This window comes from Electrona antarctica (genome assembly GCF_951216825.1).
Source record: "Electrona antarctica genome assembly, chromosome: 10".
Classification (NCBI taxonomy): domain Eukaryota; kingdom Metazoa; phylum Chordata; class Actinopteri; order Myctophiformes; family Myctophidae; genus Electrona; species Electrona antarctica.
In genome coordinates this window covers 27,584,642-27,605,897 of record NC_136791.1, presented here as the reverse complement: position 1 = coordinate 27,605,897, position 21,256 = coordinate 27,584,642, and the positions used below count along the sequence as shown (strand labels likewise).

Here is a 21,256-nt window from a genome sequence, read left to right as displayed (position 1 = left end):
GAGTACAGGTTGAACTTAAAGCTCCAGTGAGAGGCAGCGGAGCAACACAGTGCAACACTGTAACCACTTTTCAAAGTAACGGACTTCAGAATAGATCAACGACACATCTGGAATCTACTCAGCAGTGAGTTTTATTCTCTTATTGATTCATGTATTTTGTCACATTTGTCATAATGGGAGCTTGATTAGGTTTAAGAAATCGTTTTCAATATCATGTTATGGTTTCGCAAGATATTGACTTTACTATAGCCTACAACTTTAGGCTAGTTTATTGACTTTCTATGAAAGCATAGTGACTTATTTCAAATCTTTAAATATCTGACTGCATGTTGTTGACTTGTTTCGGTTGTGTTCTTAGTTCTGTAACTTCTGTTATACAAACAATGATTTAGGCAGGCATTTATCAGAAGTTACAGAAAGCACTGAAGCAGGGTAGAATGCAGAGACTCAGAGAGTATACTAGGATCACAGGTGAACCAAGGACCTAGAATCAGTCTAAACCAGACAACCAGTGGTTTTTCAACGCCTTTCATATCAAGGTCCATTTGATGATAGCCTGGAACTCACCTGTGCTTTCTATGGCATAGGCAGCTCCCGGCAGGATCCGCCGGCAGAAACTGTGCGCAGCTGCTGGACATGAGACTAATTAATTAGAGCGACAGAGAGAGAGAGAGGAGTGTGTGTGTGTGTGTGTGTGTGTGTGTGTGTGTGTGTGTGTGTGTGTGTGTGTGTGTGTGTGTGTGTGTGTGTGTGTGTGTGTGTGTGTGTGTGTGTGTGTGTGTGTGTGTGTGTGTGTGTGTGTGTGTGTGTGTGTGTGTGTGTGTGTGTGTGTGTGTGTGTGTGTGTGTGTGTGTGTGTGTGTGTGTGTGTGTGTGTGTGTGTGTGTGTACGGGTGTGTGTGTGTGTGTGTGTACGGGTGTGCGTCAATTTAACAAAGGTGCAGACAATCAGAAATCAGCAGAGAGTGATCGACGTTTGCGCTACTATATGCCAAATTGAAGTGGACTCGGACCCAGACTTTTTTTTTCTCCCTGGAAATAAAAACGTCTGGGTTTCCGAGGCTAATTTGATGATGACATTTAGCCCATCAGACTCAGACCCAAAACTAAGAATATTTTGTTATCGTTGGCTAAGAGTGTGTCCAGTACAATTCCATGATGTTAATGTACCATTAGGAGAGATAACAGGCAAAGATCAAAATATCAGTTATTCTACATTCTCTAATTGTGTAGACTTCTTGTAAATTAAGTAGCTAATGCAGATGTTTAACTATAATTTAGCTATAGAGAGTGTAAATGATCGCTTTCAAGGGGTTCCAGGGGGTCCCCAGTTAAATGGAGAGTTGGTAACCAAATGGACAGATCTCATAGATCTCTAACGCTAGAGTGCATAAAATGAAACTAAATGGTTGTATTGTATTCTCTCAAGAGTTAAATTATTGTTAAACATCTGCATTACTCAACTTACAAGAAGTCTACTAAATTCGAGAATGTAGAACAATTGTTATTTTGATCGTTTGCCTGTTATCTCTTTTATGGTACCAACATCAATACAGCATGGAATTGTGGACAAAAAGTGTATTCAACAACAACTAAATATTCTTAGCTTTGGGTCTGAGAGGCTAAATCTCAACTAAATCAAATGGTGGTCTGTGGCCTAAATGCAGAATAAATGGACCTTGATATCTGAAAACTAAAAGGGTTTAACTTGATAACCACTGGGATAAAGAACAGTAACAAGTAACAAAAATGTACCAGGGTGGATCAGTCTGCACACAGTGCACAGTCAACAATGATAACAAGATGAAGTGCTGTAGGGTTATCAGGGTGAAATTAATTGACCGTTGTCCCCTTGGTATCCTTTTTCTTGTAAAATACCTGTGATCTGTCCTGTTATCTGGTCTAGTGCATCAAAGCAAGAACTTAGTAAACTTCAGCTTGTTCAGAACAGGGCGGCAAGACTAGCACTCCATTGCTCTGTCAGGACTAGTGTGGATGCTATGCATGCCAGGCTATCATGGATGAGGGTGAATGAAAGACTGGCAAACAGCCTTATTCTGTTTTTAAAGAATGTGCATTCCTCACAGAAACCCTTCAGTTTGCTTCTACGGCTATTGCCTGCAAATGAAAGACATGATTAGAATACTAGACATGCACTAAATGGTTACTTTACTTTTCCTCTGCCCAAAACCAATGCACTTAAGAAAACCGTCATGTACAGAGCCATTGCATACTGGCGTGTGCTCCCCCCACATTTGACTCTAACAAGAAATAGACCTACATTTTGTTTCAAAAGGAAACTCAAGGCAGCAATAATCAGAAAGGAAATTATATTAAATTAGGTTCTTATTTTTTGTATTTTCCGACTGACAAATCGTTTTTTCTTTTAATTTTACTGTTATAAATGTTGTTCTTTAGGTTTGTGTGTTTTTTCAGAAACATGGATCATGCTGTACTGCATTTTATGATTTGTATTGTGATCCTGGACCCCAGGAAGAATAGTCTCCACTACGGTGCAGACTAATGGGGATCCTTAATAAACTAAACTAAACTAAATAGGCCATGCACACAGAATAACGTCCTACCTCCGGGCAAGGAAGCTCTTTACTGAAGGAAGACAAGGTCACGCTGACCTGACCTGACCTGACATGACACTTTCATCATGGACCCTTTCATGGGTGGCAAACAACCTCGCACCGGAAGTCCCATGAATAATAGATGGCACTGAATGGAGCCCGCTGGACCAGCTCGTCAACAAACATTTTTATTCTGAACAATTGCGACCTTTTTCATATGATAAAAAACGGTTCAGGAATGACGTTGGTTTCCTTACCTTCATTTTCATATACCTACCTTGCTTCAAGGCCCACCTTCCCTACCTCCTTATTCACAGGTGTTGCCGATGATACTAATTAAGACTATGTTCCATTTAGTGTACAGTGGTTCTCAAACTTGTTAATTCCAAGGACCCCCATACGAGTTACACACCCGTACGGGGCCATTTTTAACCCACTCAAGGACACTTTGAGACCCACTGGTGTAGCAGAGTGTTTCCAGTGAGCCATCACAATAGCAGCACCCTGACCAGAATGGAACAGAGCCTTCATTAGTATCATCGGTAACACCTGAAGGAAGTAGGGACAAAGGGAAGGGGCCCGGAAGTAGGAAGAGTTACTCTGTGTGCACAGAGCCTATTTGAGCTATTTCTGATTGCAACCCAATGCCAAGACAAATGCCTCAAAATGTACCATGTAGCATAACTGTTGGACTAGTTTAGGCTAGTATTACACAACTGTCAACTACACAAGTATAGACTATGTTTTAAAGATCGCAGACAGTTCATGAGTCATGACTAGTGTTTGTCTCATATCTTCATAGATTAATTTCCTCCATTCTTTTGTGTCACACAAATGTCATCATTGCTCATACTGTAGGGCAGCTTGCAGTTATGTTCTGATCATGAAATAAGGGGTGCGTTCGGAAACTCGCACTGAGCGCACCGGTGTGCCCTCTTGTCGTTCGGTTCGTATATTCAGTGCACTTGGTGCGTTGTCGTTCGAAATGAAATTAAATGAAATTAAATCTATATTTACCCAGGGTATCTGGGCTAAGCTCAAGAACTTGTTTCCAGCCAGGCCCTGCTCATAGAACACATTTCATCGTAGTGGTTCAATGCCTTGTTGAAGGGCACTTCAGCGGTGGTAATTTTAACGTGTCGGGCGGCTGATTCGAACTAGGAACCTTCCGGTATCAAGACCGCGCCGCTATCCGTTCGGCCACCGCTGCCGATCGAATGATCCAGTGCGCTGCGGGGCACTCGGCACACCAGGGGCGGGTGGGTGTGCCCAGTTACCGCACTCACCTCCCGGTCCGACCCTACTAAGAAGATGGGGTTGTCCAGTGTGAGTGCGTCACTGCGGTGTCTCGAGCTGCGGTGTCTCCGTACTCTCTGGACTAATGTCTAGCTGGGGAACTTAACCACAGTTTTTTGAAAAATCATGTTTCTATGTCAGTGGTTCTCATACATTTTCATGTCAAGGACCCCCAAAAATATATGTAATTGGCCGCCGACCCCCATCTGAAAATATGTTGTTCCAGGGACCCCCCAGAGGCAAAGATTTGAGTTAAAAACTTTGGCTCTGAAAGAATATATATTCAAAGATTTGCGCTATGAGCTTGTAGATCTGGTATTTTTTCTCAAATGTTTAATTCGCAAGGACCCCCTTAATTCTGAGTGTACAAATGGAACCAAATAGACCCCCATGAGGGTCCATTTGGTTCCATTTGTACACTCACAGTTACAGACAGTAACAGGTCATTCAGGGCTAGATCTTTACACGTTCATTCTGGTAATATTATTATCCACTCATTTTGTATGTCCGTGGACAAAAATGGAATTTTGACAAAGGTCCACCCCGGAAATCTCCATTAGCTAAAGAGTGAGTGGTCATGTGGCTCAAATTGCCCCAGTTGACCCACATGATATTTTAATGTTTCAAGTTTAAAAGATAGCAAAGCTAGGACAAAATTAAAAAAAAAAATATGAATAGTGATTCATATTAGTAAAAATGTCTCAACTTCCCTCCGGACATTTTGGTTAATTTGAATGTAAAGTGGAAGCTATTCTCTCTGAAAGAGGAACTGGCCCGGACCACATTGGTGTTTACATCATTACCTTCATGATGACATGGAAACAGTTTACTCTGTAGCTGTGAGGTCATTCATGCTGGTGTGGTGTCCTTCTATCGGTGCTCCATAGAGAGCATACTAACGTGTGTGTGGTACACCAGCTGTACAGTAGCTCTATAGAGAGCATAATAACGTACTGCATGTGTGTGGTACACCAGCTGTACAGTAGCTCTATAGAGAGCATAATAACGTACTGCATGTGTGTGTGGTACACCAGCTGTACAGTAGCTCTATAGAGAGCATACTAACGTACTGCATGTGTGTGTGGTACACCAGCTGTACAGTAGCTCTATAGAGAGCATACTAACGTACTGCATATGTGTGTGGTACACCAGCTGTACAGTAGCTCTATAGAGAGCATACTAACGTACTGCATGTGTGTGTGGTACACCAGCTGTACAGTGGTACAGAGGAAAAAGCTCCAGGGGGTCATTAATACAGCACAGAATTCCGTTGGCTGCCCTCTCCCCACACTGGAAGAACTACACAGATCCCGCTGTCTTAAAAAAACACAGAACATTATGAAAGACACTTCCCACCCCGGTCACTCACGGTTTGAACTGTTGCCATCAGGCAGACGGTACAGAGTGATCAAGTCAGGGACCAGCAGACTCAGTAACAGCTTCTATCCCACAGCGGTAGTTGCACACAATGCTGCTAAGAAATGATCTGTTGCTGCAATACATGTTTTGTTCTTTTCTGCTGTCTTAAGTGCAATAAGGGTTTGTGCAATAACAGCTGCAATTACATGTTTGTGCAATAACAGGAAGTCATGTGTGTTTTGTTGTTTCATAGTTTTAGCTTTATGTTGTTTTGTGATATGATGCACTGATTGGTTGGCACTTTTAATTTCGTTGTACATGTTATGTCATTGTAACATACAATGACGAAATAAACGAAATAAATAAAGATCTATTCTAGTTTTCATTCTACAAAAACAAAACACACAGCATAGACAAATCTCACTGAGGGATAAGATTTGATTAATATGTTTCATATACAGTAGCTAAACAGCATCTATGTATAAAATAAAAATACTGAGTTCAAAGCATTACAAACAAATGTATAAATGATGTGTAGTTACTTCAGCAAATGAGACGGTGAGGGGCGAACGGGTTTAGTGAGACAGGTGTCAGGTGTGTGCACAATGAAACAATGTCCACGTCTCGCATCTGTGGTGATTTAATGTTTGTTTTATACACACCTTTCCGGTTCCGGAGCCAGCATGGAGATGACCCCTGGCCCTGACAGACGTTATATTTCTTATTTCTCACGTGTGTGACATTAAAGTGTAAATCCTTCTGTCGTTCTTGGAGCAGGTGTGTGGACAGACGCGAGGAGAGACAGAAGGACAGACGGACGGACGGATGGGTGCCCAGGGGTCTGCGGTGGACAGGGGGGACGGCGTCGGGGGACAGCGGGTCCATGTGGTGGTGGTGGGCGGCGGCTTTGGAGGGATCGCCGCCGCCCAGCAGCTGAAATCCCGCCACATCCCGTTCACCCTCATAGACCAGCGCGACGCCTTCCACCACAACGTGGCGGCGCTGCGCGCCTCCGTGCAGCCCGGTGCGTATGGACGGCCAGCTCCATTACATTCATTTTCATTTATTTTTTGCTTTTCTTTTAGGTTTTCTGGGGTTTTCTCTGTGTGTTCTGAAGCCTTTTGAGCTTGCAATGAAAACAGGCAAAATCCCTCAACAGTGCTGGCAAATTGTTATGTCATATATGGTATTTGTGGACTGTTACATCACAGTCCAAAGGAAAATCAGAGCAATTGTTTGAGCCAGAAAACCCCAGACCAGCTCAGAAAACCTAAAAAAAACAAATTACAAAAACAATGAGCAGACTGAATAGGGTTTGGAACACTGATAAATCTGTTTAACGGTATGACAATCAGTGTCCATTTAAACCAGGGAGTGTACAAAGAACCACTAGTACACATGGACCTGTAGATTTAGCTCTAACTCTAAAGCCTATAGTACAGTAATGACCTGACCTTTTTTTTAAACAGTAGCTACTACTGTTTGCTTTTGGACTGTACAGTATGTTTGTCATGCTCTCACGGTGTCTGGAGTTCACTGTCATCACTGCTTCCTCCACACACACATACGCAGGGTTCGCCCAGAAGACCTTCATTCCATATGCAGAGACCTTCGGGGACAGTTTCGTTCAGGGCAGAGTGGAGCGAGTGGACACCGAGAGGCAGACCGTCGTACTGGGAGGAGGGCAGGTAAGCTCTGGGACAGAGGGCGGTGCTCGGGTGGCACAGTGGTAAACTACGGGGTAGTGGGAGGAGGGCAGGTAGCTCTGGGATCCAGAGTGCGGTGCTCGGGTGGCACAGTGGTAAACTACGGGGTAGTGGGAGGAGGGCAGGTAGCTCTGGGATCCATAGTGCGGTGCTCGGGTGGCGTAGTCAGTGGTAAAGTAGGGGAGAACGGGGTAACACCCAGGGACGTGCACACACAGACATCAAAGGAGGCTTCAGCTTCTGCCCTTTTACCCGTCTGTAAAACAACTGCCCTCTCGAGACCACAAATGCAGCATTTACTACGGTGAAAGAAATGCAAATGCCCTCCTTTCCGTGCCATGCCGGAAGGTACCATTCAGGAGAATTGCTTTTTTTCCAAAGTCTCCTGAACTTGAACACAGTATTTTGCGTTGAACAAATTTGTTTAGAAATGCATGTCGTACACACCGTATCTCCACTAGCTAAAGAGTGCTGGGTTGCGCCCCGAAAATAGCTGATCTACAAGCTCTCAACGCGCCACGCCTGCGACACGTTGTGAGCTTGTAGATCTGCAATTTTCCAAAAGTGCCCTCTTAAGGGATTTCAGCCCCTGCCTCTCTAACACTCCCTGCACGTCCCTGGTAACACCTCATCTGCACACAGAAGTTCTTATAATTGTCACGGGGGCCCGCCCCGACTTATAAAAAAAAAAAAGTAATGTGGCTTAAATTGCCCCAGTTGACCCACATGATATTATAATGTTTCAAGTTTAAAAGGTTTGGACAAAATGAAAATAAAATTATATATATATATATATATATATATATATATATATATATATATATATGAATAGTGATTCATATTAGGAAAAATGTCTCAATTTCCCTCCGGACATTTTGGTTAATTTGAATGTAAAGTGGAAGCTATTCTCTCTGAAAGAGGAACTGGCCCGGACCACATTGGTGTTTACATCATTACCTTCATGATGACATGGAAACAGTTTACTCTGTAGCTGTGAGGTCATTCATGCTGGTGTCCTTCTATCGGTGCTCCATAGAGAGCATACTAACGTACTGTGTGTGGTACACCATCTGTACAGTAGCTCTATAGAGAGCATACTAACGTACTGCATACGTGTGTGGTACACCAGCTGTACAGTAGCTCTATAGAGAGCATACTAACGTACTGCATGTGTGTGTGGTACACCAGCTGTACAGTAGCTCTATAGAGAGCATACTAACGTACTGCATGTGTGTGTGGTACACCAGCTGTACAGTAGCTCTATAGAGAGCATACCAACATAGTGCATACAGTATGTGTGTGGTACACCAGCTGTACAGTAGCTCTATAGAGAGCATACTAACGTACTGCATGTGTGTGGTACACCAGCTGTACAGTAGCTCTATAGAGAGCATACTAACATAGTGCATACAGTATGTGTGTGGTACACCAGCTGTACAGTGGTACAGAGGAAAAAGCTCCAGGGGGTCATTAATACAGCACAGAAGATTGTTGGCTGCCCTCTCCCCACACTGGAAGAACTACACAGATCCCGCTGTCTTAAAAAACAGAACATTATGAAAGACACTTCCCACCCCGGTCACTCACTGTTTGAACTGTTGCCATCAGGCAGACGGTACAGAGTGATCAAGTCAGGGACCAGCACTCAGTAACAGCTTCTATCCCACAGCGGTAGTTGCACACAATGCTGCTAAGAAATGATCTGTTGCTGCAATACATGTTTTGTTCTTTTCTGCTGTCTTAAGTGCAATAAGGGTTTGTGAAATAACAGCTGCAATTACATGTTTGTGCAATATAATATGCCTAGTGCTACAGGGGTTGTGCAATAACAGGAAGTCATGTGTGTTTTGTTGTTTCATAGTTTTAGCTTTATGTTGTTTTGTGATATGATGCACTGATTGGTTGGCACTTAATTTCGTTGTACATGTTACAATGACAATACAAATCTATCTATTCTAGTTTTCATTCTACAAAAACAAAACACACAGCATAGACAAATCTCACTGAGGGATAAGATTTGATTAATATGTTTCATATACAGTAGCTAAACAGCATTTATGTATAAAATACTGAGTTCAAAGCATTACAAACAAATGTATAAATGATGTGTAGTTACTTCAGCAAATGAGACGGTGAGGGGTGAACGGGTTAAGTTTAGTGAGACAGGTGTCAGGTGTGTGCACAATGAAACGATGTCCACGTCTCGCATCTGTGGTGATTTAATGTTTGTTTTATGCACACCTTTCCGGTTCTCCACACAGATTTAAAACAACACATCACTCGACAAATAAGACACTGAAACACACACACACCGCTGAACACCGTGTGGCTTTCCCCTTTGGCACACAACACACCAGGCTCTGCTACACAGCAGCCATACTGGGTGAAATTCGTTTTTTATGCACGATGGTAACTGTGCACAAAAACGAATTTGACCGACTTTTTTAGTTTGTAAAACTGATGTGACAATAAGTTTGATTCTGGAAAGAAAGTAGGCCTCTTCCTTAAGTCCCTCACGTCACATGTCAGTTTATTGTAGTTTCATTAGTAATAGACCACACACCGCTGCTTAAGTTTGACAGTTTATTGAAACAAAATTAGATGAATGTGGAATGGGATGAGGAACCCAAGGTTAGGGCAAGAGCCGCGAGACTCGGGGTGGGGGCGAGGTCTCGGGAGCTGACGGCCATCTTTGCTCTATTTGGGGAGAGGTCGATTCCTAGAGAAATAGAGACAGAAGGAAGAGCGAGAATCAAGGAGGACGATGAATTTGAAAGCTGTGAATGGCAGAAATAGCCGATCTACAAGAGCAGTACTCACGACCCGTGTTTGATCGGTTGTGAAGCTGAACAGACAAGCCGGCCTGAGATATCACAGGTGTATTTATACTGTGGTGATTGCAGCAAGGATTGGCTGTGGAGAGTGGAGGCAGGTGTAGTGGATACGGGTGATTGTGAATGGGGAGTGGCTAATGAGTGAGGCCAAGTGTGGTAGATCAAGGTATATTAAATGGAGGTAAGGTCACCAACGTCATTTTCGCTATCACGCAATTCCAGACCAGGCAAATTCGTCACACCATTGGAGCCAAACTGCACCCGGAAGTTCTGCAGAATGCACTGGAGTCAATGAGAGCTCAGTGACCAGCTCATGAACAAACATTATTTATGAATGACAGATCTTTTGTAAAGTAATCACTTCTGGCAAATAACAGAAGACACATTATTGTCTGCTGTGTTGCTTTTCGATGTGTACACTGTGTAATTTTATAGAGGTATCTAAAGAGCAAAAAGTACGTTTCTGAACGTGCCAAGTATCGCGAGACTGCCCACCGTTTCCTGTCTGGCAGCCAAATCTGGCGAGACCCCGGAACAAAAACGATACCTTAAATCCCCAAATAAAACGATATATTATGCACATCGAAAAGCAAGTAATTAGGAAGCAAACTGTGATATGTCTTCTTTCATGTGCCTGAACCGATTATATGACACACATCTCAATGCTTCATAAATAATGTTTGTTATGAGCTGGTCCGGCTTGCTCCATTCACTGCTTCCAGTATGGCCATACTGGGCCTATAAGATGGTATGATAAGGCCATACTGGCCCCATTCAATGGTATGATACCAGTCGAATGGGGTGGCTTTGTATACATCCGGTGCGAGATTTGGATTTGGCTCCCATGAAAGTGTCAATGGCGCAGCACAGTCACGTGACCATGTCACTTGACTGCGATTGAGAACAGGGAGTGGCCGTGATAAGCAGAGGGTGGTCACTCCTGAACCTACTGGCCCCTTGACTTGAACACAACTACATTCATGGATTGCATAGCATTTGCCTGTCTCCGCCAGGAGAGGGAGACAACACACACAACGTATGGACTTGAGTAAAATTGAGGTATTTGTACTTTAGAGTATTTCCAAGTTCCAGTACTTTTACTTCTACTCCACTACATCTCAGAGGCAAATATTGCACTTTTACTCCACTACAATTATTTGAAAACTTTAGTTACTAGTTACTTTTACAAAACATGCATTAACCACTTCAGCCCCATATACAGTATATCTTGGCCATTTGGATCTGCTATTTTCTTTTCTTTTTTTTTTTAAATGTTTTTTTTTGTGGCTTTCGCCTTTATTTTATATATTTTATGGAGGGACAGACAGTAGGCTGACAGGAAATGGGGAGAGAGATGGGGGGGGGAAGACATGCAGTAAAGGCCGTCGGGATCGTGAGTCGAACCCGCGGCACACTGCCAGACTGGATTACCAGCCAAGGTGCCTGGACCACTGAGCCATGGCCCAGGCGATCTGCTATTTTCAAAAGAGTAGGCCTCTTATACATATGATAACTTGAATGGAACATTCTGCATAATTAGTACTTTTACCTTTGGTAGCCAATACTTTTGTACTTTTACTTAGTGAATTCTGGACTTTTACTTGTAACTTATGTAACATATTGCTGTGTTTTGTTTTGTTTCTCCTTCCCAACAGGAGATCCAGTTCTCTCATCTGGTTCTGTGTACTGGGACTGACGGGCCTTTCCCTGGGAAGTACAACAGCCTGGCCTCCTACCACACTGCCATCAACAAGTACCAGGAGTTTGTCAACGAGGTACAGTGCACGTACAGTACAGTACAGTACAGTACAGTGCGGGCCAGTGTGGGCAGGTTTTGGAGGAAAAAAACACGAGCAATTAATATATCGGCTATTTGAAAATAGACAATCTACAAGCCCACAACATAGCGTGATGTGACACATTGTGAGCTTGTAGATCAGCTATTTTAAAAGATAATCGAAAAATTCAATTGGGAAGCGAGCCCAAATAAGCAACTACACTTTAGAAACAAGCCAAAATGAAGAAGAAGAAAATACACACTGTATAAAAGCAACAAGCAACACTCCTTCTGGTGTTCTGTCTACACTCAACAACAATGCCTCGTATATAGTGCTTTTATCGAAAGCGCTTTACATAGATTGTGTATTGCATTCACACACACATTCATACACAGATGGCGGCGGAAACCATGCAAGGCACCAACCTGCCCATCGGGAGCAATTAGGGGTTCAGTGTCTTGCTCAAGGACACTTCGACACTAACTCTGGGGGAGCCCACAGGGTTCGAACTGGGAACCTCACATTCCCATCTACCTCTGAGTCACTATCCTCCCTAAGCTACCTCCCCATGCCGAAAAGATTCATTCAAAGAAAACAGTGGATGCCCAGCTATGCAAGCTGCCACTCCCTGCAGCGCCACTGCCTGAAGTATATTACCATTTATAATAATATTAATCACACATTAAGTTCATTAAGAAGATATTTTCTAATGCTGCATGGTCTCGTCATGAGTTGACTCACTGTCAGCTGTCGGCTGTTCTGTGCAAATGTAGGCACATGCGAGACAATTGAATTTATAAATTTACGATATATACATACATGTCTAGTGGTGATGTGTTGTGGTTGCACGGTCCAGATCCAGGCAGCAGACACGGTGCTGGTGGTCGGAGGAGGGTCGACCGGCGTGGAAATGGCTGCCGAGGTCAAGACGGAACACCCACACAAGAAGGTGAGACCAGCAGTGGTGGAAATAGTACTCACCATCCAAATATTATGTACATGAGGTTCAGAAATAATAATAATGTGCGTGCGTGCGTGTGTCAGGTGATTCTGATCCATTCCCGCGTGGGTCTGGCCGACCCGGAGCTTCTCCCCAGCGTGAGACAACAGGCCAAAGAAATCCTGCTGGAGAAAGGAGTCAAACTCATTCTGGGTAAATACACAACACGGCATGTCCTAGGACGAGCCAATAGGGGAAGGGGGATCAACGTCACATGTCCTAGAACGAGCCAATATGGGGAGGGTATCAACGTCACATGTCCTAGAACGAGCCAATAGGGGGAGGATATCAACGTCACGTGATTATTTTTTTGGCCCTGCAAAAAAACCCTCAGGCTTCGTACAGACATATCAGACGACGGTTGTTGCAATCACCTGCACTTTAATACTGTAGGCTACTTCACCACTATGTTGCGCTATGACAAAATAAACCCATGAAATGTAACAACATGTAGCATGCGCCCAATGCAGTTCCAATGGTGAGCTGTTGTTTTCACCCCATGAAGCAATGGAGGATTCAAACAAGCCTTGAAATACCCATAAATAACCTGCATGCATGTCTCAAAGAATACACTAACATGAAGATCAAAGAATACAATAATATGTAGATCAAAGGATACAATAACATAACTGTAGATCAGGGTCAGCAGCCTTTTTGACACGACGTGCACATGTTTTTATTTTCTTGATAGTCAGTGTGCCGTATCAACATTAAGTTGAATTACTAATGATTAATTGACTATTGACTACTACTGCTTTGTTTTACCTGGGTCAGGTAAAACAAAGCAGTCTTTGTCTTGTCTTGTTGTGATAGGTCTGAAGGTGTCTAGCCTGGGTCAGTATTAATGCTATGGTCCCATCATGTCAGGTCAGAAGGTGACTATAGCCTCATTAGCCTGGCCCAAACAGCGTTCTTTCTGATATAGAGGTGCAGGTAGCACATGCACAATGTGCTGGATAATATTGGTTCACCGATCTGGGCGCCCGCCCCCCTCCTCCCCTCCCCTCCCTGGTACAAAACAGCGGGCAACAAATTTGGAGCGACGCCCCTCTGCACTGTAGTTCACTCCCACTCATAGGAAATGTGTCTCGTTCCCCCAGGCTTCTCTTTTTTGAGTCGATGCGACCGAAAATAAAAGCCTGGGTACCGAGGCTAGAAGGTACCCAGTGCCAATTGTCTTGTTGTGTCAGAAGGTGACCAACCTGGGTCAGTAGTAATGTTATGGTCTCGTTGGGTCAGGTCAGAAGGTGACCAGCCTGGGTCAGTAGTAATGTTATGGTCTCGTTGGGTCAGGTCAGAAGGTGACCAACCTGGGTCAGTAGTAATGTTATGGTCTTGTTGGGTCAGGTCAGAAGGTGACCAGCCTGGGTCAGTAGTAATGTTATGGTCTCATCATGTCAGGTCAGAAGGTGACCAACCTGGGTCAGTAGTAATGTTATTGTCTTGTTGGGTCAGGTCAGAAGGTGACCAGCCTGGGTCAGTAGTAATGTTATGGTCTCATCATGTCAGGTCAGAAGGTGACCAACCTGGGTCAGTAGTAATGTTATTGTTATTGTCTCGTTGGGTCAGGTCAGAAGGTGACCAGCCTGGATCAGTAGTAATGTCATGGTCTCATCATGTCAGGTCAGAAGGTGACCAGCCTGGGTCAGTAGTAATGTTATGGTCTCATCATGTCAGGTCAGAAGGTGACCAGCCTGGGTCAGTAGTAATGTTATTGTTATGGTCTCATCATGTCAGGTCAGAAGGTGACCAGCCTGGGTCAGTAGTAATGTTATGGTCTCATCATGTCAGGTCAGAAGGTGACCAGCCTGGGTCAGTAGTAATGTTATTGTTATGGTCTCATCATGTCAGGTCAGAAGGTGACCAACCTGGGCGACCTGGAGGTCAACGTGACCCAGAAGGACAGGTCGGTGACCACGGACACGGGGTCAGAGTTGAAGGCTGACCTGGTGATCTGCTGTACGGGTCAGAGGATCAACTCCACAGCCTACGCCTCCAGCCTGCGTAAGAAACACACACTGTATATAACAGTATATATGTATATACTGTTATATTACAGAAGATATATTGTGCAAGCAGTGACCCCATAGATCAGTGGTTTTCAACCAGTGGTCCTTGAGGAGGTTCCAGGTGGTCCCCATGCAGCTAAATGATGGAGAGTTGGTAACCAAATGGACCCTTATAGATTTTTAACACTTGAGACCATATAAACCATATAGACCCTTACGGGTCCTTTTGGTTTCATTTTACGCTCAATTAAACACACACTTAGAGAATGTAGAAGAATTGTTATTTTGACCATTGTTTGCCTGTTATCTCTCCTACAGTGCCAACATCAATACAGCATTGATGTTGGACAAAATCTTATCCAACGACGACGAAATATTAAAAGTTTGGGTCTGAGAGGCTAAATCAAATCAAATTGTCGTTGAAAAGGGTGAAAACCACTGCGCAAAAATAATGAAAACATAATCATGATAAAATGTTCTAAAAGGTGTTTGTTTTGACAACGGTGTGGTGTGTGTGTGGTTGCAGCGCCCCGGTGCCTGACGGAGAGCGGAGAGCTGAAGGTGAACCAGCACCTCCTGGTGGACGGCTTCAGCAACGTGTACGCCGTGGGCGACTGCGCCCAACTCCACGAGCCCAAGCTGGCGTACCACGCAGGGCTGCACGCCGCCGTGGCCGTCACTAACATCGCCAACAGCCTGGCGGGCAAGGCCCTGACGACATACCACACAGGTATAACCCACAGTCTGGGTGGCAAGGCCCTGACGACATACCACACAGGTATAACCCACAGTCTGGGTGGCAAGGCCCTGACGACATACCACACAGGTATAACCCACAGTCTGGGTGGCAAGGCCCTGACGACATACCACACAGGTATAACCCACAGTCTGGGTGGCAAGGCCCCGACGACGGTGGTAAGGCCCTGACGACATACCACACAGGTATATATAACCCACAGTCTGGGTGGCAAGGCCCTGACGACATACCACACACCACACAGGTATATATAACCCAGTCTAGATGGCAAGGCCCTGACGACATACCACACAGGTATATATAACCCACTCTAGATGGCAAGGCCCTGATGACATACCACACAGGTATAAACAACCCACAGTCTAGATGGCAAGGCCCTGACGACATACCACACAGGTATGTCAGAACAGGAAGGACGGGTGGGGAGGATCAACATATGGGATGTCAAAACAGGTAAACTCCATATATGGAGATCTAAGGTTTTGAGGTTTGAGGCCAGATAGTGTTGAAAAAATTTATAGCAGAAATATGTCTTCTAAGACAGTTCTCAAATGTTTTCATTCTGTGGACCCCCAAATTAATATATACACATATACATACGGCACCCCCATGAAAAGGTTTTTTTTTTTTTTTTAATGTATGTAATACATGTAGCGAAAATCTAAAATGTCCAGGTTATATGCCTGTTAGTTAGACAGACAGACATGCTGCAGTCCACGGACATGACAGAAGGTACATATGTAGGTACAGATGTACATGTGAGGCATCGTCTGTCATAATAGTTCTTAGAAGTGATGCAAGGGGGGTCTGTGTGTGTTTGTTCTCACGCTGCAAAGTTGTGACAGACTCAAGGAATCATAACTCATTAGTCACACTGCCATAAGGCCTGTGGACAGAAACGTGTGTGTGTGTGTGTGTGTGTGTGTGTGTGTGTGTGTGTGTGTGTGTGTGTGTGTGTGTGTGTGTGTGTGTGTGTGTGTGTGTGTGTGTGTGTGTGTGTGTGTGTGTGTGTGTGTGTGTGTGTGTGTGTGTGTGTGTGTGTGTGTGTGTGTGTGTGTGTGTGTGTGTGTGTGTGTGTGTGTGTGTCCTCCACACGTAAAAGAAACTAATCGACATTCCGTGATGTGTGTGTGTGTGTGTGTGTGTGTGTGTGTGTGTGTGTGTGTGTGTGTGTGTGTGTGTGTGTGTCCTCCACACGTAAAAGAAACTAATCGACATTCCGTGATGCGTCTGCACGAACCAGTATGCGTTAGATACTTGTACACATGCAGTGCAGTGTGCACATACTGTATACACATACACTGTATGGATAGTTGCACGAACCAGAAATTACACGTTCGCACATGAAATTCTATATTTCTATGTCTATGATGACAAAGTAAAATGTTATATACCATGCTGGAGGACATATGCCGGTATATCATTGGTTCTCAAAGTGGGGTCCGGGGACCCCCAGCTAAATGATAGTTAAGATAGGAACTAATGGACCCTTATTGGTCTGTAACTGAGAGGGTGTAAACGTTTGGGAACCACTATTTTAGTGAGTAAAATAGATTTTACAATATAAATTGGGGTCCCAGAGATATTGAAATGCCATTAAATGGGGGTCCGTAGCCTATAATGCATGTCAAACTGATATGAGCGTTCTTGAAGTTAAAAAGTTTGAGAATCACTGCTAGAGAGCCCTAAAAATCTTCTCTTATGGGGGTCCGCAGGCTAATGAGTGTCAATTTGGGGGTCCTTGACATAAAAAAATTAAGTTTGATAATTATAGGTCTACATACATACATACAGCACGTCGCAATCATTTGAACCACTACATTTTAAACACTTTGTAAATTTAATAGCAGCTCTACAAGGTCACTCAAGCTTGCACATCTGCTATTTGAGAGAAAATCTTTGAAAAAATATTGAAACCGTTTGTTAGATTTTGAACACAGTGTGGGGGGGGGGCATCCTCCTTGACAGGACATGAAACTGTTTGATAACCACGGGTCTATCTATGATGATGTCATCCTACCAGGCAGCGTGACCATGCTGCTGGCCATGGGACGGGACGACGGCGTGGGCCAGTTTGCTGGCATCCGGCTGCCCCGCTGTGCGGTGACTCTGGGCAAGAGCAGAGACCTGATGGTCTGGAAGAGCTGGAGGGACATGGGGCAGAAGTCACCCTGAATGAAGCCCCAGACTGGGGGGACATGGGGCAGAAGTCACCCTAAATGAAGCCCCAGACTGGGGGGGACATGGGGCAGAAGTCACCCTGAATGAAGCCCCAGACTGGGGGGGACATGGGGCAGAAGTCACCCTGAATGAAGCCCCAGACTGGGGGGGACATGGGGCAGAAGTCACCCTGAATGAAGCCCCAGACTGGGGGGGACATTAGCCTGGGTTCCAGCCCGATTTGCTGCGTTCCGCGGGTCTGCGGAACGCAGCAAATCAGGCTGGAACCCAGGCTAGGGGGACATGGGACAGAAGTCACCCTGAATGAAGCCCCAGGCAGACTGGGGGGACATGGGACAGAAGTCACCCTGGATGAAGACAGACTGGGGGGACATGGGACAGTAGTCACCCTGGATGAAGACAGACTGGGGGGACATGGGACAGTAGTCACCCTGGATGAAGACAGACTGGGGGGACATGGGACAGAAGTCACCCTGGATGAAGACAGACTGGGGGGACATGGGACAGTAGTCACCCTGGATGAAGACAGACTGGGGGGACATGGGACAGTAGTCACCCTGGATGAAGACAGACTGGGGGGACATGGGACAGTAGTCACCCTGGATGAAGACAGACTGGGGGGACATGGGACAGTAGTCACCCTGGATGAAGACAGACCGGGGGGACATGGGACAGTAGTCACCCTGGATGAAGACAGACTGGGGGGACATGGGACAGTAGTCACCCTGGATGAAGACAGACCGGGGGGACATGGGACAGTAGTCACCCTGGATGAAGACAGACCGGGGGGACATGGGACAGAAGTCGCCCTGAATGTGTATTTAATGATCGTCATCAGCCGTCAATAAACACCATGCAATGCAGCCAGTATGGACATTTACACATACTGACGTTGTCAGCCATTGTCCGACTATTACTAACCGTAACGGCTAAATCTAACCCTAACCTCAGTCTTAACCAGCCCTTAACCTCATATCAGTCTTAACCAGCCATGACAGTCAGTTTCACAATTTATTTCGCTGTGGCGGCAGTAATTTCACTTTCCTACATACTGAGTAGGTGGAAATGTCCATACTGGCTTAATTTCATGGTCTTGATAAGAACATACTGGTGATTATCGGTTGATAACATTTGAACCAGGTGGGACATGGGACAGAAGAACCGTGAACGAACCCACACCACCAAAACCAGGACACCCCCTTGAACGTGTAGACCACAACCCTTTTCATATCAAGGGCCATTATTTATTCTGCATTTGAGCCACAGACCACCATTTATTGAGACCCAAAAATGTATCTCAGACCCAAAACTAAAGAGATTGTGTTGACAATTCCATGCTGTATTGATGTTGGTACCATTAGGAGATATAACAGGCAAACAATCAAAATAACAATTATTCCACATTCTCTAATTGTGTAGACTTCTTAAGTAACTTGAGTGTGTAAATGGACCCGAAAGGGTTTCATTTTACTCTCTCAAGAGTTAAAGACCTATAAGGGTCCATTTGGTTTCCAACTCTCCATCATTTAGCTGGGGAACATCCCCTCAAGGACCACTGGTTGAAAACCACTGGTGTAGATAGATTCTAGGTTAATTTGTTTTACCTGGAATCCACTAGTTTATATAGTTTATTATCTTTTTTATATGTTGCTTAGACTGATGCTAGGTTCTTGGTTTCCCCGTTTATCCTAGTTTACTGAGGCACTACACTGTCTCTCTCTGCATTCTAACTGTATGTATGAGTTTACCTTGCGTTCTAGTCGCTCTGGATAAAGAGCATTCATTAAGCTAAACTGAGTGTACTCGGCTCTCTCTCTAGCGAGATAAATCCCAATACTCGCATGTCTGCCTCCATGGCAGTGGTACGATGAAATGTATGGTACAATCTTTTCTTCGCATATAAGGGCATCTTGGATCACGTCATTCTGTGATCCGAAGATAAACTAATCTGCCCTGTGATGCTGTCAGGTGTGATTATATTGAGTTACATCTGATAACATCTGGAGGGAAAAATATCGTAATCTTTGGATAAATCAGTACTTTTTCACCACCGGTCGATGCTTCATGAGTAAAAATCGCAGGGCTGATCGGTTTATTTTTGTAACAGTTCTTATGACGTGATCTAAGATTTCCATAAAGTGATTTCCAATAGAGCTGCGACTCAAAGTGGGTGCCACCGTGGCACCCTAAGGTGCCTTGACGCAAGTCCTGGGGTGCCTCAGAATACTGTGATATTTGGAATTTATCAATGTCACTTATTGCACTTTACTTGGTACGTAGGGGGAATGAGTTACATGTTTGCATACCGTTAATGACAATGTAAGGTGCTATTTAAGTAACAAGGTACTTCAGGGGTGCTGCCGTACTGGATGAAAAGCTTAGTTACAGGTGACCTGAGCCTAAAATGTTTTTGAACCTCTGCTCCATTAACCCGACTCCACCAGCTGGGGGCGGTATTGAGTTCCATTAGTACAACACTCCAACTTAACATTTTAAATGGTTTCCTCAAAGTGCCATATATTTGAATGACATTTTGCCAGTAATGCCATGAACAGCTCACCATATTCCTTTGTAATGATAAACTGATGCATTAAAGCACCGTTTCCCAAACAGTGGGTCGGGACCCATTTGTGGGTCGTGGACACGTTTGTATGAGTCCCCGTATTTTTGGTTTCCTACATTTTGTTTTTAATTTCAAAACATTTTCAAAACTGTTTTTCCATGAATAAATAAATTTATGAAATAAGTTTGTCCAAACGTCTACTTTTACTCTACATAATTTGAAAACTTTAGTTTGTAGATAGATTCCAAAACACAGTACATTAACCACATCAGCCCTATATATATATATATATATATATATATATATATATATATATATATATATATATATATATATATACCAGCCATTTGAAAAGTAATGTGAGCTTGTAGATCAGCTATTTTCAAAATATTGTTTATACATTTTGAACTCGTGAAATGACATTCTGCACAATTAAAATGTTGTACATTTACTCAGTAAACTTTTAATTCCAGACTTTTACTTGATACTTTAAGTAAAATGTTACTCAAGTAAAAAGAAACGAGTACTTTTTCCACTATAACGCTCATACTATATTATAATATGGTCCCATTTCTACCCGTCTGACAAATCGATGGGGAATACAAGCTAATCCTATGAAGACCCGAGACCAGATTCTAAATCACGATAGTTTTCTGATAAAACTGTATATCAGAGCTTCTCAAATTATATGTAAATAACTACCAACCCCCATCTGAAAATAGGACCCCCAGAAGCAAAGGTACAAGTTAAAAGCATTCACTATAAAAGATTAAAAAATGTGCACGTTCACGATTTTTTCAAAATGAGCAGATCTACAAGCTCATAGCTTGTAGATCTGCCATTTCTCAACAGCTAAAGTTTAAAATAATGGTTAAAAGCTCTAAGGTGACATCCTCAGGTCCAAGTGGGCTAATAGAAACTCCAGGCTTTCTATTCATAATGGAAGCCATTGTTCTAACGTTAATACAAGTCAAAACTAAACATTTTGAAATCTTGTTATGGAAGGAAAAATAATGAAATAAACTACCCAATTATGATGTCACTGGTAGGCGTTTTCTTAAGTGTCCACAGCCCTCCTATGAGAGACAGACCAGTAAAGAAAAAAGAAAACCATTTGAGCATTAGTGAAGTTAAGAGGTGAAGTCATTCTTTGAGATCGGAGAACAAGGATTTTTGGGTGAAAAAAAGTTCAAGCAAA

At 43.8% G+C, this 21,256-nt stretch overlaps 1 protein-coding gene across 2 annotated transcripts; it reads left to right on the top strand.

The window, feature by feature from the left end:
* Positions 1 to 17,513, top strand: aifm2 (AIF family member 2). Of its 2 annotated transcripts, none has more exons than XM_079512357.1 (9): positions 1 to 124; positions 6,008 to 6,254; positions 6,803 to 6,918; positions 11,426 to 11,545; positions 12,405 to 12,497; positions 12,593 to 12,701; positions 14,400 to 14,552; positions 15,084 to 15,287; positions 17,338 to 17,513. In XM_079512357.1, exons 2-9 carry the CDS (start codon positions 6,056 to 6,058, stop codon positions 17,487 to 17,489), a joined length of 1,146 nt encoding a protein of 381 aa, XP_079368483.1. In that variant the 5' UTR covers positions 1 to 124; positions 6,008 to 6,055; the 3' UTR covers positions 17,490 to 17,513. The 2 variants fall into 2 exon arrangements, with proteins under 2 accessions (XP_079368483.1, XP_079368482.1); XM_079512356.1 differs by having other exon boundaries at positions 17 to 124; positions 6,005 to 6,254.
* The last annotated feature ends 3,743 nt before the right edge of the window (positions 17,514 to 21,256 follow it).

Bases quoted from the DNA above. Each gene is read 5' to 3' on its own strand.
- aifm2 (XM_079512357.1), top strand. From the start codon at position 6,056: ATGGGTGCCCAGGGGTCTGCGGTGGACAGGGGGGACGGCGTCGGGGGA. The intron at 12,498-12,592 runs GTGAGACCAGCA...TGCGTGTGTCAG, and splicing joins CGGAACACCCACACAAGAAG to GTGATTCTGATCCATTCCCG. The intron at 12,702-14,399 runs GTAAATACACAA...TCATCATGTCAG, and splicing joins AGGAGTCAAACTCATTCTGG to GTCAGAAGGTGACCAACCTG.